Source organism: Bos mutus, chromosome 15 (assembly GCF_027580195.1).
Source record: "Bos mutus isolate GX-2022 chromosome 15, NWIPB_WYAK_1.1, whole genome shotgun sequence".
Lineage (NCBI taxonomy): Eukaryota > Metazoa > Chordata > Mammalia > Artiodactyla > Bovidae > Bos > Bos mutus.
In genome coordinates, this window is record NC_091631.1 from 30,828,114 (window position 1) to 30,852,677 (window position 24,564).

The 24,564-nt window shown below is 35.5% G+C and overlaps 1 protein-coding gene across 3 annotated transcripts in view; it reads right to left on the reverse strand.

The window, feature by feature from the left end:
* The window catches only part of NUP98 (nucleoporin 98 and 96 precursor), an 86,763-nt gene that overhangs the window by 46,063 nt on the left and 16,136 nt on the right, over nucleotides 1–24,564 (reverse strand). The window contains exons 6-13 of one of the 3 annotated variants that reach the window (XM_070383811.1): nucleotides 23,636–23,743; nucleotides 22,470–22,650; nucleotides 20,997–21,157; nucleotides 20,712–20,849; nucleotides 19,016–19,154; nucleotides 12,105–12,197; nucleotides 5,722–5,862; nucleotides 734–867 (exon numbers count right to left, since the gene is read on the reverse strand). In XM_070383811.1, the coding sequence (XP_070239912.1) occupies nucleotides 734–867; nucleotides 5,722–5,862; nucleotides 12,105–12,197; nucleotides 19,016–19,154; nucleotides 20,712–20,849; nucleotides 20,997–21,157; nucleotides 22,470–22,650; nucleotides 23,636–23,743 (1,095 nt within the window). The remainder of the gene's footprint in view (nucleotides 1–733; nucleotides 868–5,721; nucleotides 5,863–12,104; nucleotides 12,198–19,015; nucleotides 19,155–20,711; nucleotides 20,850–20,996; nucleotides 21,158–22,469; nucleotides 22,651–23,635; nucleotides 23,744–24,564) is intronic. The other 2 variants (XM_070383813.1, XM_005886640.3) reach the window with 2 other exon arrangements.

A 24,564-nucleotide genomic window follows, 5' to 3' on the forward strand; every position in this document is an offset into this window, starting at 1 on the left:
GTCTGATCGTCCTCACTAGATAGCAAGCTCTTAGAGAAAATATTCTTGTTTATTTTCATTAGGTACCCTCAGTGCTCAACACAATGACTAGTCAGACATAAATGACTAAATAATAACTGTATACTGAGCAACTTATTTTAATTCTCAACACTGAATAGAATTACTATTGCTATTTTACAGATAAAATTCAGAGAGGCAAAAAGAGATCCCCAACATCTCACAGACTGTAAGTGGTAAAATAAGGATTAAATGGACCAAAGACTACTTTTAACGCTACACCACAGTGAGCAGATCATTTCTAAAGCCTACGAGACTAAGACAATGCTATGTAGAAATCAGGAGAAAAAAATTTTGATTTGCCATTTAAGACATTAAAAAAAAAGAAAGACATTATGATGCTAGAGAAATCAGCCTCCAAGAACCTTAGTTTGCTCAACTGTAAGCGTATAATATCTGATTTATTTCAGGGCTCAGCCTTAAAAAGTTTCAGCCTTCATCTCAGTCTAACACTCATTTTCACCGTCATGCTGCCTTCCAGATACAAAAATAATTTAGCTTTTTTGTACCCCTGGCCTACTGAAAAGCATAAATAACATGTCTTAAAAACTTAATTACAAAACCAACACAAGATTGTAAAGCAATTGTCCTCCAATCAAAATTAAGTTAAAAAAAAAAATACACCTAAGTTTTCCTACTCTGAGAACTAATTTTATTGAAACTTCCTTAAATTTACCTCTTCTTTCTTCTTAGGGTCTGACATGGGATTCCGGAAGAGAGGAGAGTCTCCGAAAGGTGAGTATGTCAGACTATTGATGTGCTGTTGGAGAACAGCCTGCTGGGCAGCGGAAGCGTTTGGATCTGTCAAAGCTTTGTAAAAAAGGAAAGAAAAGGCAAGACACGTCAGTCCAAGGATCCAGTGCCTTAAATCAAGAGAACTCAAGGCTCCCTTCAAAATGTTCAGACTCGCTCAGTAGCATTACTGGTAGAGAGCAGAGGAGCAAACTGTGAAGAAAATTAAACAATCTAAAAGATCAAAGATATGGGGAGCATTTCACAAGAGACAACACACATAAAATTTTACTGAAGTATTCATTATTGCTAATAATCAAAAAAATGTAAACCACAACAACCTTGAAGACATTTTATATCCACTTCATTATCAATGGCTCAGCTGTATAAAAAGGGATACAGTATGACTTTCAGAAACACTGCAAACTGGTTTAATTGGTCTAAAAGAAACAATGACAGTACACAGAGCAAGTACTGTTTTTATATTTTTTAACCTAATAATTTCAATCATGGAAATTTAACCCAAAGACTGAATTAAACTAGAAAGAAAATAAAGAAATGTTTGCAAGTGTTCACTGAACATTATCTGCAATAGTCAAGACTTGGAAACAATCTATGTCCGACATTAACACTTGCAAAAATCATGATTCATCAACATGATGGATTAACTAGATATTAAAAATGGCAATGTGGAAATAAGGTATCTTTGATTCAATAAGTAAAAAATTCCAGAATAAAAAATATTAAGTACACTGAGAACAAAGAGGAAGAAAGGTAGCAAACAAAAGTGAAAATGGCTGTATTTCATCCTTACGAGAGACAGGAACAATGATCTACAATCGTACACAGTAAAAAGAAACCAGCAACAAGTAGTCCCACAACTATGTGCACTGCACCTTGACTGATCAAGGAACTTCTTTGCAAGATAAATATTTCAAAACCAAATACTGATAAAAAATAAAATCACAGTGATTTCACTTTTAGAAATAAAATACTTTTTTCTTTATAAACATTTAAAATAAGGCTAAACCCCAAATATGATAAAGTAATTAATATAAAGGGGGTACCATAAACAAAGATTTTGAAAAATTTAAAACGGGGGAGAAAGACAAGAGTAGCACCAACAACAAACCTAGAACAGAAAATTAAAGTAAAATTAATGAAAACGAGGTAGATCCACCTTAGTCAAATTGAGCTTTCTTAAAACTGCATGTATTCACTCAATACTAAAACACTGTATGTTGATGTATAAAGATAGAGTACAAATTTGCTCAGGAGTGCAAAACCCAGGAGAGATGTCAGTTTGAAGATCATAAATTGTCTGTGCTCAGAAAGTTCCTAAATCTAATTTCAGACTACTGCTGAGAAAAATATATAGGAAGTAGCTTTTGATACACAGGGCTGCACAATAACATGATGTTTTTCTGTGGACTATACGAGACTGAAGAAAGCCTGAATACTTTTATTTATTAAAGAACTCTAATATTCACTAATCAGTTTGTCACCTGACAATCAATTATGTATTAAAATTAAAAAAAAGCCACTGATCAGGACCAGCATTTAATAAGTATAGGTCACCTTTACTGGGCATGCTCAAATAAAAACTTCCTCAACTAATCCAAACATAATTAGGAATGTGTGCAAGGATATCTTTATTTCTGTATGTTTAAATATAAAATCCACTCTATGTTAACTAGATTATTTCAAATACAGAAAAGAGCTGATTGCTGCTGCTAAGTCGCTTCAGTCATGTCCGACTCTGAGCGACCCCAGAGATAGCAGCCCACCAGGCTCCCCAGTCCCTGGGATTCTCCAGGCAAGAACACTGGAGTAGGTTGCCATTTCCTTCTCCAGTGCATGAAAGTGAAAAGTGAAAGTGAAGTCGCTCAGTCGTGTCTGACTCTTTAGCAACCCCGTGGATTGCAGCTCACCAGGCTCCTCCATCCATGGGATTTTCCAGGCAAGAGTACTGGAGTGGGGTAAAGAGCTGATTAGTTAGCAAGAATAAGAGAATAAGCAAACATAAGCATTAGTGAAGCCACATTGATTGGTGTTAATAGTCAGTTCTGGTCATAAAAGTTGAAAACATGCTGAAAAACCACATCATGATCAAATGATTAAAGAGATAGAAGGATTAAAAATCAAGTTTTCTGAGAACAGAAGAAATTGATACTTTAATTGAAAGAAAGGCAATAGGGTTACCACAAAGAAACTGTAGGAGACTGATCTTGCTTGGGTTTAGGAGGTGAAAGTAGAACCCCTCTAGGCTCCTCTGTCCATGGGATTTCCATTTCCCACTCTAAAAGTAGAACCACTGAGTTGAAACTCTAAAAAGGCAGGTTTTGGTTTCTAAACAACCTGAACAATGTACTGGCCTGACATGTAAAGAAGCCACCACAGCTGAGGCTTTTAAGTAAGAGACTCCAACAAGCTCTAAAGCACCTTTCATATCCTGTGATGCAAAAGATATGCATTCTAAATCAATATACCTACATTTAAATGGGCCGTAACACTACTATATGGAACTACAATATCAAATTCATGTCAGGAACTTTTAACTGGCTTTGGGAAATGATGGATTATTAAAAAACCAATCAAAAGCTATCAAAGTAAAAATAGCAGGTTATGATATTTGTGCTACCACTTACTGAAATAAAAACTAAGGAAAAGAAATAAAACTTAAATATCTTTTAATGATAAAACTGACTTTAATTTTTCACACAGAAATTAAGAGTTCTAATTAACCTCTAGTACCTTCACAGACCTAATTAAAATCTATGGTTAAAACAAAGTAAGTTATCTACATAACACATAATGACAAAGAACAGGAAGGTGTAAATGAACAGATGAGAAAACATAACAAATGTCTAAGGAAAGAAGTGGAGACAGTGATAAAGAAAAAGAAAGTAAACTGTATCTTGGATAATAGTCAAAATGGGGACTTTCTGCCTTAATCCCAGAAAGCCTAGTGATTTAAGACTACTACATTTGAGAAAGTGAGACTGTGAAAAAATAATCAATACAAAGTATATATACAAAACAACTACTCTATCCTGTCATCTTCCTAATCAGAGTTTTAATGAAAAATTGCATCTAAGAACAGGATGCTTAAAAGAAGGAACTTTCAGAGAATGAGGAAAACAATAAAAATCCAAAAAGATGATTCAGAAGACAATAAAAAACCTTGTAGAAAGTAGAAACAAGAGTTAAAAAAAAATCAAACATTAGGACAGAAAAGGTCTGTGAATTCTCTGGCAGTCCAGTGGTTAGGACTCGGCACCCTCACTACTGGGGCCCATGTGTGAAACCTGGTTGGGGAACTAAGATGCCACAAGACTCACAGTGTGGCCAAAAAAAAAAAAAGGAAAAGGTATAAGCAAATCACAAAAATTTCAGAAGAGACAATCCTAAACGTTTGTGGGGGTGGGGGAACAAGTTTCAGAAAGGCATGAAACTTACCAATAACGGTTAACGCAAGAAATACAGTCAAAATTCTGAGGGTGAATTACTTTCACACCAGTTTCATAATAAGTGTATGGAACAAATGAAGATGTTTTCAGAACTGTAAGCAGTCAAAGTTTATCTTTCATATAACTTTAACTTGAAGATACATTCCAGAAAATTTAGGAAATAAAGAGAAAAAACCTATATCCAAGACATATCAGTTTCCAGTGAGCAGACGTGAAGGGAATATCCCAGAGCAATGCTGAAGGCCTAGGTAGTAAACAGAGTTCATATTGCTACAGAACAGAGAGATTAAAGAATGAGGTTAAAGAATTCTGGTACCACCCTTAAGAATTTGGACTAATGTAAGGTGATATGGGTGAGTAACGCAAGGAAAAAAAAAAATTAGAAGTTCCAGGAGAAAGAAATAGCTGTATGAGAACAACTTATGTGGCTAAGAAGCAATGTTTTCATAGTTATAATAAAATGCTGTGTTCCTTTACAACTTTTATTCTTTCCCCAAAGAAAAGAAGACAGGAAGTATTAGGAGAAAGTACTTTATTAATACAAAAATATACTTGATCATGGAGACTCAAGAAATACTATCTCCTAGTTGACAGAGTAAGAAAAGTATGTAAGGACATAGCTTAAATTTGCAAAGGCTTCTCAAAATGTGAAACATGAGGATTATACCTCTCCTTCATCCATCTCAGTTACTCCATATCTGCCAGGTGATATCAGTTTCTTATTTTTGGTAAAATATAATTTTCTTTAAAATAAGGTATTTAAGGGACTTCCCTAATGGTCTAGTGGTTAAGACTCTGAGGTTCCAATGCAAGGGATGCATAAGATCCCACATGCTACATCCCTTAGTCAGGGAACTAAGATCCCACATGCTACACTGTGTGGCCAAGAAAATAAAAAAATAAAGAAACAAAAGGAAATGAACAATTAAAAAAAAAAACAAACAAGATCTGTAACTCACAAAGTAAGTTAATTTTAAGTTAGAAATAATAATAAAGTGGCAGGCAGACATCACAAAAACTGGGAAGGGATATTCAAATGAATGAAATATGAAAAACTTTAATAGATAAAACTTCAGGAACTCAGTACACATAGATATACTGGGAGAAGTGAATAAAGAACAGAGGTGGATCAGTGAGTTACATTCTCATCTATCATTAACAAGTTAAATATATGTAGACTTAAGCAAAATACAGCAATATAAACACATCACTTACAGATATGAACTTATTTATACACCAGATCAATTAAAAGCTGCAACAAAAGTGGTTTCTTTGGGGGCGTAAGACTAGAAGTGAGGAAGCGGGCAAAACCAGGATCTACTGTTAAGTCCTTCCACATTACATGATTGTTTAATGACTTGTATGTACGTACAGCTTAAGGAAGGACGGAATAGGGTAGCATGGAAATTCAAGTCAGCAAGTTAAGTATTAGCAAAAACCTTCTAAAGTGACTGACACTTACCTACTGGGGCCTGGGGGGCTCCAAAGCCCAAAGTGGCTGTCGTTGTATTAAATCCAGGGGCCCCAAAGGCTCCTGTACCAAGGGGCCCTCCGAGCTTAGGTTGGTTGTTCCCAAACAAAGATGCCTGTCCAGCACCAAGAGCTATGGAGACAAGAGGAAAGAAAAAGCGCCACAGAGGATCCTTTGAATGTAATGTCAGAGGTCAGTTACTTAAAAATATAATACATTTGGAAACTTCATAATAACCACTCATTTCAACAAAAAAAGCTAATACAGTAAATGCTACCTATATGCCAGGCACTGTTCTGAGATAGATATGTCAGAGGCAAAATACTTAACCTCTCTGTGCTTCAGCTTCCTCAACTATAACATGAGATAATATATAACTTAGGTATTTATCCTAAGATTAAAATAATACACATATATTAAGCATTTAGGAATCTGGTAGAGACTAACATCCATTAAATATTAGCTACTATCATATCATTTAACCTTTACAAATCTGAAATAGGAACTATTATCCCCATTTTCCAGAAGAGAAAATGGAAGGTTTAATAAATTAGTTCAAAGTCACAAATGTAGTAAGTGGTAAAACCAGAGTTCAAACCTCAATGCATCTGACAATCAGCCAGGGCTCTTAACTGCTACTGTATAGTAAAAACAGATTTGTAAAGAATTTTTAAAATTGTCATTCCTCCTTAAATTTCAGCATCTGCAAATCAAAACATTCAACTGAACCAATTAAAGCCTAATGAATCGTGTTTATGAACTGTGTTGTTGGTAATGATTTTAAAGTGTAAAATGGGGAGAATTCAGTTTTTTAATAAGCTATTGGCATAAATTAAAGGTACTTTTCCACTAGCCTGCCACTCTCAAAAAAGTTATAGTTATTGGCAATTTGGAAGATCTGAAGTTCCTTTCAACATATCAATGCTTCCTGACAGAGATATGGTTTACCAGGAAAATCACTTCAAACATATTTACTTGGGATATCAAAAATATCAAATGGAAACAGCTGTGAGATGCAACCAGAAAAAAGGACAGGCAGTTTTACACAGAGAAGCATACAATGTAAATTAATGAGGGTGACTCCAACATGAACAAAACATTCCCTAACTGTTCAACCTCATTAATAATGTTAAGAAGATAACAATACAGCAATGGGATTATTTCATCTTTAAAAACCCAGTTTTGAAACAGGGAATAAGACTTAACCCATTAGAAATTGGTGAAAATCCGAAGAAAAACTAAAAATATATTATTCCTTCAAAGGACACAGCTTACAGCAAACATTTCAGGATTCTTTTTTCCCCCCCAGGTAACAAACACCTCCTTACCCCTAAATAAAAGCTTAGATAAAACCTGAATATATAAAATGGGTAAAAATTTCTGTTCTGGATGGGTGTGTATTTGCATTAGCCCTGAAGGAAGAATCATGAAACAGTCTAAAAATCACTGTATTTCAGTAAAGCCTACAAAATAATAATAATGCATAATTAAAGGACTTACACAAGTTGAGGGATACTCTGATGGGATAATGTCAATTTATGAAATGTGTCATATTCATGATTTGTTGTAGGAATTATAAGGAAGATATACTGGGGGCACCATGGTAACAGTGTTCTTAAAAACTCCAAGTATGCTCAAGGAATAAGTAAAAATATATTCCTTTGAGACCTTCTACTGAATATCAGAATGTAATTATATATATCAGAATGTCAGAACATATTAGCTTTGGGTAGATTATTTTGTATATCTTAGTCTAACAACCTTTACTAAATCCCACATAGCAGGAGAGTGGGTTTGATTCCTGGGTCGGGAAGATCCCCTGGAGAAGGTAATGGCAACCCACTCCACTATTCTTGCCTGGAGAATTCTATGGATAGAGGAGCCTGGTAGGCTACACTCCATGGGTCGCAAAGAGTCGGACACAACTGAACGACTAAAACACACACACCCCCTTAAACTTATCACTACTTCATGGAAAATATTAAACACTAAAACCCCTTAGTAATATTACTAAGCAATTACCAAGAAAATGGCATACTACTGATACCCCTGTGAAACAGTTACTATCCCTGTGAAACAAGAAACTGACCCACCATAATTTAATGAGTGTTCCTTAATCTGAGCACACTGGGAGAAAAAAAAAATTCATGTCAAAGAATACTATAACATTTTATACTGATTGGTCACTTAAATCTAAGTGTACAAAAAATTTATGTATTTGGACATTTAAGGTTTCTACAGCCTACTGGTCATGAAGTACCCAAAGGCCTAAGTTACATGAAAATGTACTTCTGTTGAGGCATGAGTTTGAATCTCTATCACTCAAAGCAAGAAGCTATATAAGAATACCCATTTAGCTAGCTGAGTTCAGTTGCTCAGTCATGTCCAACTCTTTGCAACCCCATGAACTGCAGCACGCCAGGCTTCCCTGTCCATCACCAACTCCTGGTGTTTGCTCAAACTTATGCCCATAAAGTCCGTGATGCCATCCAACCATCTCATGCTCTGTCACCCCCTTCTCCTCCTGCCTTCAATCTTTCTCAGCATCAGGGTCTTTTCCAAGCAGTCAGTTCTTCGCATCAGGTGGCCAAAGTATTGGATTTTCAGCTTCGGCATCAGTCCTTCCAATGAATATTCAGGACTGATTTCCTTTAGGATGGGCTGATTGGATCTCCTTGCGGTCCAAGGGACTCTCAAGAGTCTTCTTCAATACCACAGTTCAAAAGCATCAATTCTTTGGTGCTCACCTTCCTTAACAGTCCAACTCTCACATCCATACATGACCACTGGAAAAACCACAGCTTTGACTAGACAGACCTTTTTCAGCAAAGTAATATCTCTGTTTTTTAATACGCTGTCTAGGTTGGTCATAGCTTTTCTTCCAAGGAGCAAGCGTCTTTTAATTTCATGGCTGCAGTCACCATCTGCAGTGATCTTGGAGCCATCAAAAATAAAGTCTCTCGCTGTTTCCATTGTTTCCCCATCTATTAGCCATGAAGTGATGGGACAGGATGCCACAATCTTAGTTTTTTAAATGTTGAGTTTTAAAGCAACTGTTTCACTCTCCTCTTTCATCAAGAGGCTCTTTAGTTCTTCTTCACTTTCTGCCATAAGGGTGGTGTCATCTGTATATCTGATTGATATTTCTCCTGGTAAGCTTTGATTCCAGCTTGCACTTCATCCAGCCCAGCATTTCGCATGATGTACTCAGCATATAAGTTAAATAAGCAGGGTGACAATATACAACCTTGACGTACTCCTTTCCCAATTTGGAACCAGTCTGTTGTTCCATGTCCAGTTCTAACTGTTGTTTCCTGACCTGTATACAGGCTTCTCGGGAGGCAGGTAAGGTGGTCTGGTATTCCCATCTAAGAATTTTCCACAATTTATTGTGATCCACACAGTCAAAGGCTTAATGTTTCCTTCAAACATGGGAAATGTTGGTAAAGAACATTTCCAACTGCTGATATGATAGCTGATAGCTCAGTTGTTAAAGAATCTGCCTGTAATGCAGGAGACCCCAGTTTGATTCCTGTGTCGGGAAGATCCGCTGGAGAAGGGACAGGCTACCCACTCCAGTATTCTGGCCTGGAGAATTACGTGGACTATATACAGTCCATGGGGTTGCAAAGAGTCAGACACAACTGAGTAACTTTCACTTTCCCTAAAACATAGTCCAAAGCTACAATGTTATTCTAATTGTGATATCATGCAATGCAGAATTCACTAATGAGGCTACGCATACCTAATAGTGTCTAGACACATTCCTCTCAAAGACAAAAGCCTGCTTTAGCAGATGTAACCATCAAAGAATTTCAACAGTGTGTACTCAGTGATCACAACTCTCGTTTCCCTACATCATCTATTGGTGCTGTGATTAGGGGTGTAAAGTTCTTTATTGATTGTATTTGGTTTTTAGTTTCTATGGGCAAGGCATCAATTAGGACTATATAACAGCAATGAAAATAAGATTCACTGTCTGTGAGGCTCAACTGTTCAAGGAAAACCAAATATATTCAAACAAAGAAAAAGACTGAGACATTACATTACTGTGGAACAGAAGACAACAGCATCAAGAAAAGACTTATAGACCACTTTATAATCTTGTACTACAGAATACAGTACTGCAAATCATAGTCTGCAAGACCCAGAAACCAAAGTGGAGAGAATGACAACTTTTGACCACATAAAAATAAAACTGGTACATTAAGATACCATAAACAAAATTAAACAATAAAGACAGAGTGGAAATATCTGGTAACAGACATTGGAGTAGCACCTTACCCAAGCTTAGGTTTACAGTTCATAAATTAAGAGTCAAAACTACCTTGAAAAAGCCCAAACCAAAGCTAACCTTTCCTCTGGGATTAGACAAGAACACTGATGTCAGAAGTTATATTCTGCTTAAGTTTAAGGAACACATTGTACAAAAACCCACAGATTTTCAGTTTTCATTTCTTGCAAAATATATGTTGTGGAATTTGAAGCTCAAAAGCTCAAAAAGTTTTCCATACAACCAAAAAGATTTAATATCCACAATATATAAAACATTATCAACAATAAACAAAGATCAAATATAAATAGAGAACTGAAAGATGCAAACAGCCAGTAAACATACACAAAGGTATCCCTCACTGGTAATCAGCACAGTGCAAATTAGAACCACCTTTCACTATTATTCACACAAAGATGAAGAAAACAAACAACATGGAAAGTGTATGAAAAAGGGAGCATTTTTATAAAATATGAGCAAAAATGCAAACTGGCATTCTTTGTGGAAGGCAAATTAAGATTAGCAAGACTGACCAAAATTCAAAAATGTGTGTATCTTCTGACAATTCCCAATTCAATCCTAGAGTAACACTTCCATACACAAAATTATATAACACAGATCTTCACTACCTCACTGCTAATAAAATCAAATAATTCAAATGACCATCAATAGGAGAAAAGTCAAACAAATTATGGCACATGTAACTACTCATGTGTTGTGTGTGTGTGTGTGTGTGTGTGTGTGTGTGTATGTATACAATGGAACACTTAATACTTATTTTTAAAGAAATGAGTTAGATCTACGTATACCAACCCAAAGAAAAAATATATGCCCAAAATGTCATGGGAAATGAAAAAAAAAAAAAAAAAAACAAACAAAGAATACAGAATAAGGAAGCTGCTTGCAGTTTGAAACATTTTGACCACAGCACATAATATGAAACACACTGAGACCCAACACACACACATATATAAAACTAAAAGTTAAATCAGTATTTAACCTTGCAATATACAATGATTTTTAAATTCTAGTTCATTTTAAAGAATGCTGGTTGCAATCAACTACATTAATATTATATCACCTGATATATCTCAGCCTTTGGTTTAAAAAACACTGGTATAGGACATGGCTTCCTTTCAAGAGTATCACAAAAATTCTCTATATCAAACACATACAGCATACAAACATACATGTGTGTATACACATATATGAAAAGTGTATATAAAGAAGTCTGACAATATACATGCCAAACTTTCAATAGCTGTTACTTCACTACTGAAAAGTGTAGGCTTTTCATGTTACTTCTGTTACTGACTTTTTAAGACCTTATATCTTTTATTTTAAAAAGAAAACAAAGGGAAACAGTTCAGAGAGTACAAAATGAGGTTCTATTAAAAAGGAGATGACAGATAACTGAACAATAGAAGCAGAGACCACAGAAATACATGATTTGCAACTAAGTGACTCACCTATGGTCAGATGAATTGGGGAAGTAGACAAAACTATATGCTTAAATTACCCTGTAAGCACTTACTCATTTTATGACCATCACCCTCTCCAACTGTTTAAAACAGCTGGGCAGGTAGAAGGAACAACGTCTTCAAAAGCATTGAAAAACAATTATCAATGGCAGGAATGGAGACAAAGGCTTGACATTTTAGCTCTATAACACAGTGAGAAGAATGGAAAAGCATGCACAGACCTTGCAAAACCTCAATCTGTATGTTAATTATTTCAGCATGTGCTCTTACTGCTGCATTATTATTAGGGTAATAAAGCTTACTTAACTAACAGTTCAGGGTCTCAGGGACTTGTCATCATACTGACAGGTCTCACATTAAGTACTGAAAATCCCAGGGAGACCAGGACTATCAGAGAACATTTTGTAGAAAAGGAATGAATATTCAGCTTCTAAGATAAATGAGCCAGTGTTTTAAAGCCCGGTAAATAAAGCATATGGGAATGTTTTATAAATCCGTTTGTGAAAATGAAAATCTATAGGCCTCTTATTTTCATACATATGATGAAACGAAGGCTTAAGTTCCAGCAGGTGGAAAGCCAAGTTGTGTCACTTGCTGAGTCTCCTGGTACAATCCCTTACCTGTTCCAAATCCTGCGCCAAGCCCAGTCCCCAGAGTGCCAGGTCCTGGTTTACTTCCAAAAATACTATTCCCACTGGTATTTGTGCCGAATCCTAGGAGGACACAAGAGTGAGCAGACTGTACTTTAACACAATTCTCAATTTCCTGTACAAGGGAATTTAAAACAAAGCAGTCTGACCGTAAGTTTTACATCCTTTCATTTTTTGGCATTTAGAAATCTTAAATGGCAGGCTAATTTAACTTAAAAATTGTTTTTGATAACCATAAATAGACCCCAGTCTTCCTATTTACTTAATTACATTTTAGACTTAATTCAGTATAGGATAATACCCAATATTAAAGCAAAGTGATTGTGCTTGAGCTTGGGGAACATTCCCTTTGTAAGACTCAAAGCCTCCATTGTTCTTTTTAAATTTAGTTAATTTATTTGGCTGCCTCAGGTCTCAGTTGTAGCTTGGCATGTGGGATTCTTAGTTCCCTGACCACAGATCAAACCCACATCCCTGGACCACGAGAAAAGTCCTCTCAAAGCCTCCATTCTCTGCTTCATGCTTAATTAATAGAAGAAGAAAAATAATTCCCTCAAATTTTCACTGAAAAATAAGACAGTCAACCAAGACACTTCACTGAACCTAAAGATTCTCGCTAAGTGAAGATTACCTATAAAAATCTCTACAGCAGGCTCTGTTTTGAACAGATGGACCTTGTATGGATAGTAATGTGTGGCTGTAATCACACATTGAGAAGCTTTAATGGTGTCAAATTCAATCAGCTTATAGGAGCACGCAAGGACTCAGCTAGCTAACAGTTACAAAGAGATAATGAATAGTATCTATGAATAACTTTGAGTTGAATTATTTCATTATCAGAGGTGATGGAGAGCTGAACCAAACCATCCTTTCACTGAGACCCCACTGTTTAAAGAAAATCCTGTGATTCCCTTCTAAAATCCACAGGTCTCCCCACAAAGACATGTACATATCACACCTCTGCTGCTATTATTTCTCTTTTGTTCACATATGTCCACAACTTCTGTGCTCCTTTTGGAGCTAAACATCAACAAAACAGCTAATGAACATACCATTAATTTCTTTTGATAAGAGGGAAAAACTAACCACTGGCCATCAAGATCTGCTTATGAAACATTTGAAGTCTTTTATAAAGGTATCATGGAGGTGAACAAGTTTAAAACACATTAGAATAAAGTGTTTTGGAATATATATCAGTGTCACCAACTAAGAATATTTTACTGTGTCATGCCAGTTTTGAATTTACATCTAAATTAAAAATGCAAAGAAAAAAAGTTTAAACTTTTTTTTAAAGTTTAATTTAATTTAAAACTTTAAAAGTTTTTAAAAAAACTTTTAATTTAAAAGTTTTTTAAAAACGTATTTCTAATGTCATTTAAAAATCCAAGCAAGTAATCTGACATACTTCCAATATATTTAATTCATGCGTTCATTAAATCTTTTCAATTGTCTTAATAGCTATGCCACAAAAATGGAGTACTGCCTGCTCAAGCACAATCAATTTTCTTTAAAGAAAAACAAAACAAAAAAACCAGAATATGTACTGGAGATGTTCTTTGTTTTCCTGAGTTAAAATTTTACCAAAAAAGATCTTCCAGTCCTATAAACAGCAGAAAACAAGATACTTGTGAACTACCTCAAACCCACAGGAGGGAAATAAGTCCCAACTTACACTGTTTATACCACACATTTCCACAGATTCTCACTGACAAAGGTTTATCAACTCAGTTATTTCAAAACAACTTTAAGTTAAAATTAAGAACAATTAATCAACAATCAGTTAATTTACAACAGAAGAGCCAAGAATACACAATGGAGAAAGGACAGTTTCTTCAACCAATGGCACTGGGAAAACTGGACAACCACACATAAGAGAATAAAACTGGACCATTATCTTACACCATAAACAAAATGGATTAAAGACCTGAACACAAGATCTAAAATCATAAAACTCCTAAAAGGAAGCATAGGGGGTAAATTCCTCTATATCTGCCTTGATCATGATTTTTGGATCTGACACTAAAAGCAAAGGCAACAAAAGAAAAATAAATAAGCGGGACTATAACTAAAAAGCTTCTGCACAGCAAAGGAAACTACAACAAAATGAAAAGGCAATCTACTGAATGGGAGAAAATATTTGCACATCATATATATGATAAGTGGCTAAAATTCAAAACTACATAAAGAATTCACACAACTTAATGGCAAAAAATCCAATTAAAAAAATGCAATGAGGACAGGAACAGACGTCTTTCTAAATACTACATACAGATGACCAACAGGTACATGAAAAGATGCTTAACATAGCTAATCACCAGTGAAATGCAAATCAAAGCCAATGACATCACCTCACCATTGTCAAAACGACTACTACCTAAAAAGACAACAAATAATAAGTGCTGGTGAGGAGAAGGAAATGGCAACCCACTCCAGTGTTCTTGCCTGGAGAATCCCAGGGACGGGGGAGCCTGGTGGGCTGCTGTCTATGGGGTCGCACAGAGTCAGACATGACTGAAGCGACTTAGCAGCAGCAGCAGTATTTAACTCTCAACCTCGTCACACTTTAATATACTGACTGAAAGTGGAAGTTCTCTGTGTTGGGATTACTCAAGGACCTTGTTCGTTCTTTGGTATTTTTTTATAGTTTTAAATATTTTTAATAACAACTTTATTGAGATGTAATTCACACACCAAAAAATTAATCCATTTAAAATGTACAGTTTAGTATATTTTTAGTTTTTAGTATATCCACAAAGATGTGCAAAATCACCATGATCGATTTTAGAACATTTTTGTTCTAAATTGGGGGTGGGGGGTGCTATCTGACCCAGTACAGTACTCATTAGCAGCTGCTCTTCATATCCCTTTAACACCCCCACTAACCCCAGGGCAAGCAGCAATCTATGTTGTGTCTCTATGGATTTGCCTATTCTGAACATTTTATATAAATGAAATCATACAATAAAAAAAAATAAGTGCTGGTGAGACTCTGGAGAAAAGGGGGACCCTTCCTACAATGTTGGTGGGAATGTATGGTGCAGCCATGATGGAAAACAGTATAGTATGGAAGGTTCTCAAAAAATTAAAAAATAGAACTACCATACAATTCACCAATTCCACTCCTGGGTATATACCCAAAGAAAACGAAAACACTAATTTGAAAACAAATATGTACCTCAATATTCACAGCAGCATTATTTACTATAGCCAAGATATGGAAGCAACCTAAGTGCATATCAGTGGATGAATGGGTAAAGAAAACATGGTATATATGTGTAACAAAATATTGTTTAGCCACAAAATACAAAGAAAACTTTGCATCTGTGTAAAATGGGGAGACCTTATGGGCATAATGCTATGTGAATTAAGCAAGGCAAAGAAAATCAAATATAAATAAGTGACACAAGACAAAGACAAGTGTTCTCACTTATTTGTGGAATCTTAAAAAACAAAATCACCACCAACAAAAATAAGCTCACCAATACAGAGAACAGATCAGTGGTTGCCAGAGGCAGAGGGTGGGTGACAGGCAAAATTGGTGACGGAGAGTCAAAAGGGGCAAACTTAGAGCTATAAAATAACTCCTGGGATTTTAAGGCATAGCATGCTGACTATAGTTAAAAATACTGCACTGCATATCTGAAAATTGCTAACAGAATAGGTATATATGGTTTTTCCAGTAGTCATGTATGGATGTGAGAGTTGGACTATAAACAAAGCTGAGCGCTGAAGAATTGATGCTTTTGAACTGTGGTGTTGGAGAAGACTCTTGAGAGTCCCTTGGACTACAGGGAGATTAAACCATCCTAAAGGAGCCCTGAATTTCCTAAAGGAAATCAGTCCTAAATATTCATTGAAAGGACTGATGCTGAAGCTGAAACTCCAATACTTTGGCCACCTGATGTGAAGAAGTGACTCACTGGAAAAGACCCTGATGCTGGGAAAGATTGAGGGCAGGAGGAGAAGGGAATGACAGAGGATGAGATGGCTGGATGGCATCACCGACTCGATGCACATGAGTCTGAGTAAACTCTGGGAGTTGGTGATGGACAGGGAGGCCTGGTGCACTGCAGTTCATGGGGGTGCAAAGAGTCGGACACGACTGAGCGACTGAACTGAAGAGAGTAGGAGATCTTAGAATTTTCATCATGAGAAAAAATTTCTATGGATGACAGACGTTACTTAGACTTACTGTGGTAAACATTTCACAATATATACAAATATTTGACTATTACATTAAACATCTGAAATGTAATGTCTATGTATCAATTTTTTTAAAAGCTTAAAAAAAATCAGATGTTTATGTACAAATAACTCAAACCTTACCCATGTAGCATGAATAACCAATAATTTACTCAAAGCTCCAGGAGTTGATGGACAGGGAGGCCTGACATGCTGCGGTTCATGGGGTCGCAAAGAGTTGGACACAACTGAGAGACTGAACTGAATTGAACACTCAAAAGATCAATACTCAAAAGATCTTCAACCTAACTTGCTCACCAGTGCTAACATCCTGCCTGTAATTTCTCTCCTTAAACTATTCCTTTCATTCAGAAACTGACACTGTCATATACTCAGTCTTAAACTAGTCCTTGTTAGGAATAATTACTAAGAAAAGGAACAGATGACTCTAAAGAATGACTTAAGGGTGTGGCAACATCAATTGTAGCAAGTATTCCAACCTTTTAAACTCTGGATTTATCATTACCATAATGAAACACAATCCCATACTGGGTAACATGCAACGAACAATGATATAACAATGCAACAAATCTTTGTGCAACCTTATTCCAATTCCAGATTTGTTATATGACTTATTTCCAAATCAGAAGAATATCTCTGCCCACAACATCAAATTGACAGCTTCCCAAGACAAGAGGAATACAAAGAAAGTCTCACTTAGATCTGGATCCCTCTACGGTGGTAATGGAATGATTAAGTTCACCCAAGAGTAAAACAAAACCTGTCACCCTGCAATCTGTATTTCTTGGGAGTCTTTCCTCTCAGGGCTTATTCATTAATAAACTCTTAGTGGGCACCTACTCTATGCCAGGCACTAGGTCAGCATTAAGGATTAAAAAAAAAAAAAGGACAATTCAGCACATAAGTTAGTGAGGCACATCAAATAAAGATGAGAGTTTTCATTTCCAAATTAAGTAGTCTACACAAATACCTTGTCAGATAGAAAATATATTTAATTCAGAACATCAAGTGTGCTACCAAAAAAACATTCATTTTCAAAGGGAGCAAAATTACCTCTTAAGGGGGAGAAAAAAATTATAGATAAAATAGTTTATGCAGTTGGGGTGGGAAGGAGGTTCAAGAGGGAGGGCTACAACTGATTCAAGTTGTTGTATGGCAGAAACCAACATAATATTGTAAAGCAATTATCATCAATTAAAAATGGTTTATGGTCTTCCAAAGAGCCACAGTACATAAACAAATAACACAGAATATACGAGGTACTAAAATTTCATGAGGTGAGCATGAAAAAGGTCTACAAAGGATCCCTGGGGAAAAAGGTCTACAAAGGATCCCTGGGGAAAAGGGAGTGACAGTGATTTAAAAAGGCTGAAAAACACTGATTTAACCCTTAAGTTATCTTTCTCATCTTATTTCATAGATAAGAAACAAATACACAAAACTGATATCCATGCTAACCAAGTCCACTGTCTCAAGACCATTCTTTCATAGAGTACAGACAAAAAGGTAGAATGTCTATACGTAGAATGATAAGCATTACTAGGAGTGAATGAACAACTTCACTCTTCACACTTCACTTTATAACAATGAAAGGGGTTATAAAAATCAAATCAAGTATTAATACATTAATTTAAGAACTGGTACCTGACAAAGATTTATCTATCCCCTTCACATAGCTCCTTTCTATGAAAACATATACCATTCCAATAGATAGTTAATGCAGCCTCTTTTTCCAATACAAGATCATTTAAAAAACTCACTGAAAAAATTTAACTGCTGACTTAAGGCAAATAACGATATGCTTGTACTCATCTCCCACTAGATATCCAGAGCCTAATGTTATGTCTGGTACATGAAATACTTTAAAGAAGTATTTCAATCACTATTTCCTTTGGTAATGAAATGAACTTTCCGTGACTGATTTAACTCAAAATATGGTGAAACTGTTTGAAAACTTACTTAGATAGTTACAGTTAAAATAATAAAGTTTCTATTAAACAAATTAAAAAATTTCCAGCATATCTCTGAAGAGCAGTTTAAAGTTTGTTTTTCTGTCATTCAATCTTACCTGCTATTGTCCAATTTTTTTTCCCATGAATATGTATTCAAAATAAAACATTTTTGCCAACTATAGGAAAATTACTGAACAATCCCTCAAATCAGAAAGGCTTCAACTTTCAATAAGAATCCTCAAATCTCAAAAAAACAACAAAACACAAAACAATAAAAAGTTTAAAAAGGATCATCAAATCTCATCTGTTCACTACCTTCCTGTGTGAAAGAACTTGGTCTAAAACAATGTGTTATCTCAACCAAATGTGTTTCACTTTTTGTTTCTCAATTATTGATGAGGTAATCCAACGAAAATGTTTTCTTATTTTGAAAATAATCTACCTCCATCAGAGAACCAACATTCTGCAAGATACCTCTACTGCATCCATTAAATATTCCATTTTATCCAAAGCAGGGAGTCAAAGAATATAAGTTAAGGCAATTTATATCTCTTCCAGGCATCTTAACCCAAGTCCTTGAGTTTAAGCTTTTCCCTCTGGTAATCTCCTATCAAGTCAGAGCTTACCTGCAAATTTTAAAATATTCCCAATAATATGAATCAGGAGAATGATGTGTGGTATAGTCAGTGTAACTTTAAGAGAGTCAAACCTGCTTTTTATATGTACCAAAATTGGAAGTGTTTGTATTGGTTCCTAAAGTCAGGGTTGGTTTGTTACCAAAGAGCCCGCCACTGGTTGTACCAAATGAAGGAGCACTGGTTGTGCTGGTTCCAAACGTAGTAAGCTTGTTATTTCCAAACAGGGTCTAAAAAGAACACAACACAGGAAAATTTTAAGTAGTATGTAATACGTACTCTAAACAGTAAATAGATAATCAGGTATACTGGACTGGGTCTGTGGTAAGGGAGAGAAGATGTCATAATTTTTATGAAAAAGGTATGAAGAAGGATGAATAATGGCTCTCAGAAAAATATCTAATCTGAGCAAGATTAACAAACAGAACGCTCCTAGCCTGAGAAGTTAATGATAACACCTCACCAAACGTAGTATTTCAGTGAGACAAAGAAAAAAAAAAAGTAACAAGGCAATCAAATTATTTTTTACCTGGTAACAAAAATGTTATCATGTACTGAATATGCCAGCAGAAAGTTACAGTAAAAAATTTAAACAAGCTAAAACATGGATGAACCTTGAAAACATTATGCTAAGTAAAAGAAATCAGTCACCAAAGATGTGATTCCATTTACAGGAAATACACAGAATAGGTAAATACACACACAGCTGATCTGAACTGACTGGGACGAGAAGTGACTATTAATGGGGATGACATTTCTTTTTAGGGTGACAAATATGTTCTAAAATTGATTATGGTGATAGTCGCACAATCTGTGAATAAGCTAGAAACCAAAGAATTTTAAACTTCAAAAGGGTGAATTGTACGGCAAGTGGATTACACCCCAATAAAGTTGTTAAAAAAAATAAGAACTTTCTGAAGCATTTTTTAAAGATAATTTTCTCAATTTCTCACCTTAAATAAGATATAACAGATTTCAATCTCCATGAAAACCACCACATGATTTGGTGTTTTGTTTTTTTTTTTTAAACTAGAGTCCAAAGCTTGTTGTAATGGACACATAATATAGACACCTAGTTTCTTTAAAAGGTATTTACTATTGTTTTTTAAGTCAAGTGTACTCCTAAATAGTAATGTCTTCCTTAAATGATGTAAAAAGAAAAAAAAATTGTTAAGCCTCCAGCAGCATGAAAACTTTAAGAATAAAATTTTAGTAACTTGATCAACACCAAAAATATATAATTAACAAATATGATACCAACTTATCACCCAAAACAGAAGGTAGAAACAGGATTTTTTTCTTTTTTTTTTTAGAAACAGGAATTTAAAATTATCTGATTTTAAGGGCAAAAGCCTCTCAACTTAGACTCCACAATTTAACCAATGGGAGTGGTTAGTTCAGAAGAAACAAAGAAGTTTCAATAAGAACCTAGTTTCTGAAAATAAACCAATTATAAAGTTACCTATTTTGGGGTACTAAATAGCTTTCGGTTATTATCAGTATCAAGTCATACAATATTACTTCCCCAAAATACTCGAAAGACAGATTTTGCTTTTCTTAAATTCAGCATTCTTTTTTTTTTTTGGTGGGGTTTTTTTTTTGTTTTTTGGCTGTGCCATGTGGTTTATGGGATTTTAGTTCTACAACAAGGGACTGCCTCCCCAGGCAGTGAAACCAAGTCTTAACCACTGGAGCACCAGGAAATTCCCAAAAGACAAATTTTTCTTAGAAATTCCTTTAGCAGCTTTATATACATCTTCAGATTACAGCGAACTGTAAAAACCTACCGAACCAACAGCACCAAATCCAGTACTGGTCTGCCCAAAGAGACTAGCTCCTGTTCCAAATGCTGTCCCAGTGCTGGTGTTTGTAGCTGTCCCAAAAAGACCTCCTGGCTGTGAGGCTTGAGTTACTCCAAATAGACCCTGAAAAAGGTGATCTAGATTACAAGATATCCTAAAATAGTCAGTTGTCTTTAGAATATTAATAATAGTTGCCATTTTTCCAAGTTTATATGACAGATATATAGAAGCCTCATTACTTAGCTCTACAAACAAGACCTGTTTCCTTACCATGGTGTTGGTGCTTGGCTGTCCTAGTGTGCTGGTATTACCAAAGGAAAAACCAGTGGTCTGGGTGGTTGTGGGCTGGGCAAATGGTTTGCTGAAGAGACTGGTAGTTTGATTCTGCTGGCCAAAGAGACCACCAGGATTTGTTCCAAATCCAGTTGTACCTTTCAAGAAAAAATAAATGGGAAGGTTGGGGGGCTGGGCAGAATGCCAAGCCTCACAGTATCTAGTTTCTGCAATAGTTTGCTATTGATTACATACCTAAATTACCCTAAATTCATTTACTACTCAAACTGGATAACCACTTCATTTTTCATCCTCCTTCACCTAATTCCAGATTTGGTTCAGACTAATTCCTACAATAATACTCTGATCTTAAGAACCCAGTCTGGGCTAAGTAATCTTCCTTTGTGAGCTGACAGCTTTTTGTCTCTTTTACAAAGATAACACACTTATCTTTGGGTACTTTAACCTTGTTGGAGTAAGTTTTTCTTCAAAACAGGGGCTGTCTCTTTATAGCAATGTATCCAACATAGGATACAACACAATAGTAGCATTTAATGAATATGTGGCTAATTTAAATCAAAGAACACCAAAACTGAAAAGAATACAAACGCCACTTAAATATGTATTCATTTATATATGTATCTCTATAGAAGAATATCTGCTTGTTTTTAAACAGAAGCAAACTGGTGACTAGAGGTAAAAAAAGGATGTTTGGTGATGTATTTTTTGAATTTTATATCATATATATGTATTACTTTCACAAAAGTAATACTTTTATAAAGTAATTTAGTAACGATCCTAGACTTCCCTCTTTCATATCCCACATCAAATCAATCCATAAATAAATCTCCTCAGCTCTACATTCAAACTTGTTTCAGAATCTGGCATTTTTACCAATCACTACAGCACCCTTCTCTTCAAGTCACCATCACCTTTCATGTGGATAGGGCAACAGCTTTTCTAACTGACTTGTTTCCACCCTTGCCCCCATTCAACATGCTTAATACAGCAGTTTCAGAATGATCCTTTATTCATAATCTTGTGCTTTACCTGAATCCTCTAATGGCTTCCAGACTCAATAATTCAAATCTTGACAATGGCCTACAAAGCCCTATGAAGTTCCTTACATCCTCCAGTACCTCCCCTTGTTCTCTCCTATTTGGCACAATGATTTTTAGACTTCTAGTTTCCTCTGGCTGGAATTCCCCCAGAACTCTGTATAGCTTTATCTTTCATCTTCTTCAGACAGGTCACTGATCAAACTTCACCTATCAGTGAAGCCCGTCTTAACCATATACACTTAATACTATTATTTCTCCCCACCCATACAGACATATCAGATATTTCCTATTCTTCAGGACCCCTGAATCATTTTTCTCCATAGCACTTAGACACAAAAATGACAATTATGTATTACTTTTAGTGGTTCATCTCTCCTCAAAAGGGCCCAATATGATGTCAAGTGCTTACTAGTTCCAAAGGCTGTTTTGTTCTGACCATATGCAAAGCCTGAATTCGTTGTGGAAGAGCTGAAGAGTCCTGTTGCACTGGAGGTGGCTGGAGAAGACCCAAACAAGCCAGTCGTGGTACCTGCTCCCACCTGATTCTGTGGGCCTTTCCGGTTGGCCTGATAATCCTCTAAACGAAGCTCCTAGAGTAAGGGAAAACATTTTCCAAATCTATTCACAGTCAAAAAAATTATTTAGGAGACTAAAGATTCGAATTTAGTATTCAGTTTCTATGTTCAAATAGGAACCATGATTTAAAAAACAGAAAACTATGGAATAGTTAACTTATTATAATTATAGAAAAATATTTTCAGTAGCATATAATGGACATTAAAATCCACACCATAATTACCATGAAAACTACAGGCCAAACAACCAACCACATCTTCATTTAAACTTTCTTTTATAGACAATAATACTTTCATTTAGACAATAATCCTATCTACTTACAGCCCAAATGTGAAGATTAGCTGATTAAAAGATGGAGGATACTGAGAAATTCAGAAAACTTAGGAAAAGTAGCAACAAAGTTTAAGAGTTCTGTCTCACAAGTAAGTGTGTTTCTGTATACTCCAAAGAAGCAAGCACAATTTGGGATGCAGAAGACAATCAGAGATGACAGTTAAAATGTACAACAAACAATTACAAAGCCATAATGAACAGCCTCATGCAAAATGGATAAACTTCACAATCTTGACAGACACACTTAAGAGCACACAAGATTTATATAAAGTTCAAAAATGGGCAAAACATGGGCAGTCAGGATAGTGGTAACCTCTGGGAGGGGAGGACTGTGACTTCTGGCAGGGCCAAAGGGGACATTAGGGATGCTGGTAATGATTTGTGTCTTGATTTGGAGCCTGATTACATGGACGTATTCACTCAGTAAAACGTACTATGCTAAAGAATGCTATCAATCAGAGTAGACTATTAGTAAACTATACTGGTACATACAAGCTGAATATCATCCTTGTCTAAAATAACCGATAAATAATATATTAATTAAAAAAAACTGGTTGATGTTAGTTTTTTACATAAATCCTAAAACATAATCAGAAACATTTAAAAAAGCTGCTCCCTAATAGAATCAAAAGGTTAGGGTGATACTCTGTAATGCATTTTACTGACCTCTAGTGACTTGCTTTCATATTCTTTCATAGCAGTAATACACTGGTGCTTGGTACTGATGTTAGTGCTAACTCCAGCTTTAACCATAGTATCAGTACCAGTTGGAGGCTGCAAAGGAAGATAAAAGTAAATCTGTAAGTCTAAAGCAAATGTTTAAGTTCAAGCTTTATAACCCTACTCTCCCAGACACAATTCTTCAACTATTGAACTCTATAACCAGTCCCCTACGTCTTTTACTGAACAAGACAGTTTTAACAGCACTTGATTAAATACTCTGCATTTCTAATCTCACCTTTTATTAAGGTTATTGCATAAGTCAATCCCAGTAACTGCTATCCAAAATTCAGAGAAAAAAAACAACAAAAAAAACCCCAGAGATTAATCCCATAACCAAGCCATCCACTTATCTACTAAAATATACTTAATAATATATGCATATGGAAAGCTTTATCCAATTTACCCAATATATACGTTTAACCTCTATTTCTGAGTTCTAATTCCTATTCTGCTCTGAAGTGTCTGCTTTATGACTATCGTTGGATTTAAGAAATATGGAAGCCTGGTTTTTCCTCCTATAAGCTTATGAGGCAAAGGTACTAGTAACTAAAGATTCCTACTTATAATGACATTTTCTCAATTACTGTACTTTCCAAGAGACAACAGACAATATTTTTCACTATCACTTACATTTAACTTTAAATTCAAGACTCTAACTTCGGCAATATGAATTCACTACTTTGCCTAAGAAATTCTTTATTTTCTGGAGTAAATTTTAACAAATTTTTCCAATCCCTATTTTTGCCAGAGATTTCCATTAGGCTAACTGCAGTGCCAGCCTATCCTAAGTATCTCCCAAGCAATCACATCAAGTGGTATCTTACATCAAGTGGTAGTCCATAGATTTTCATAAACAAAATCTTTCATTCTCT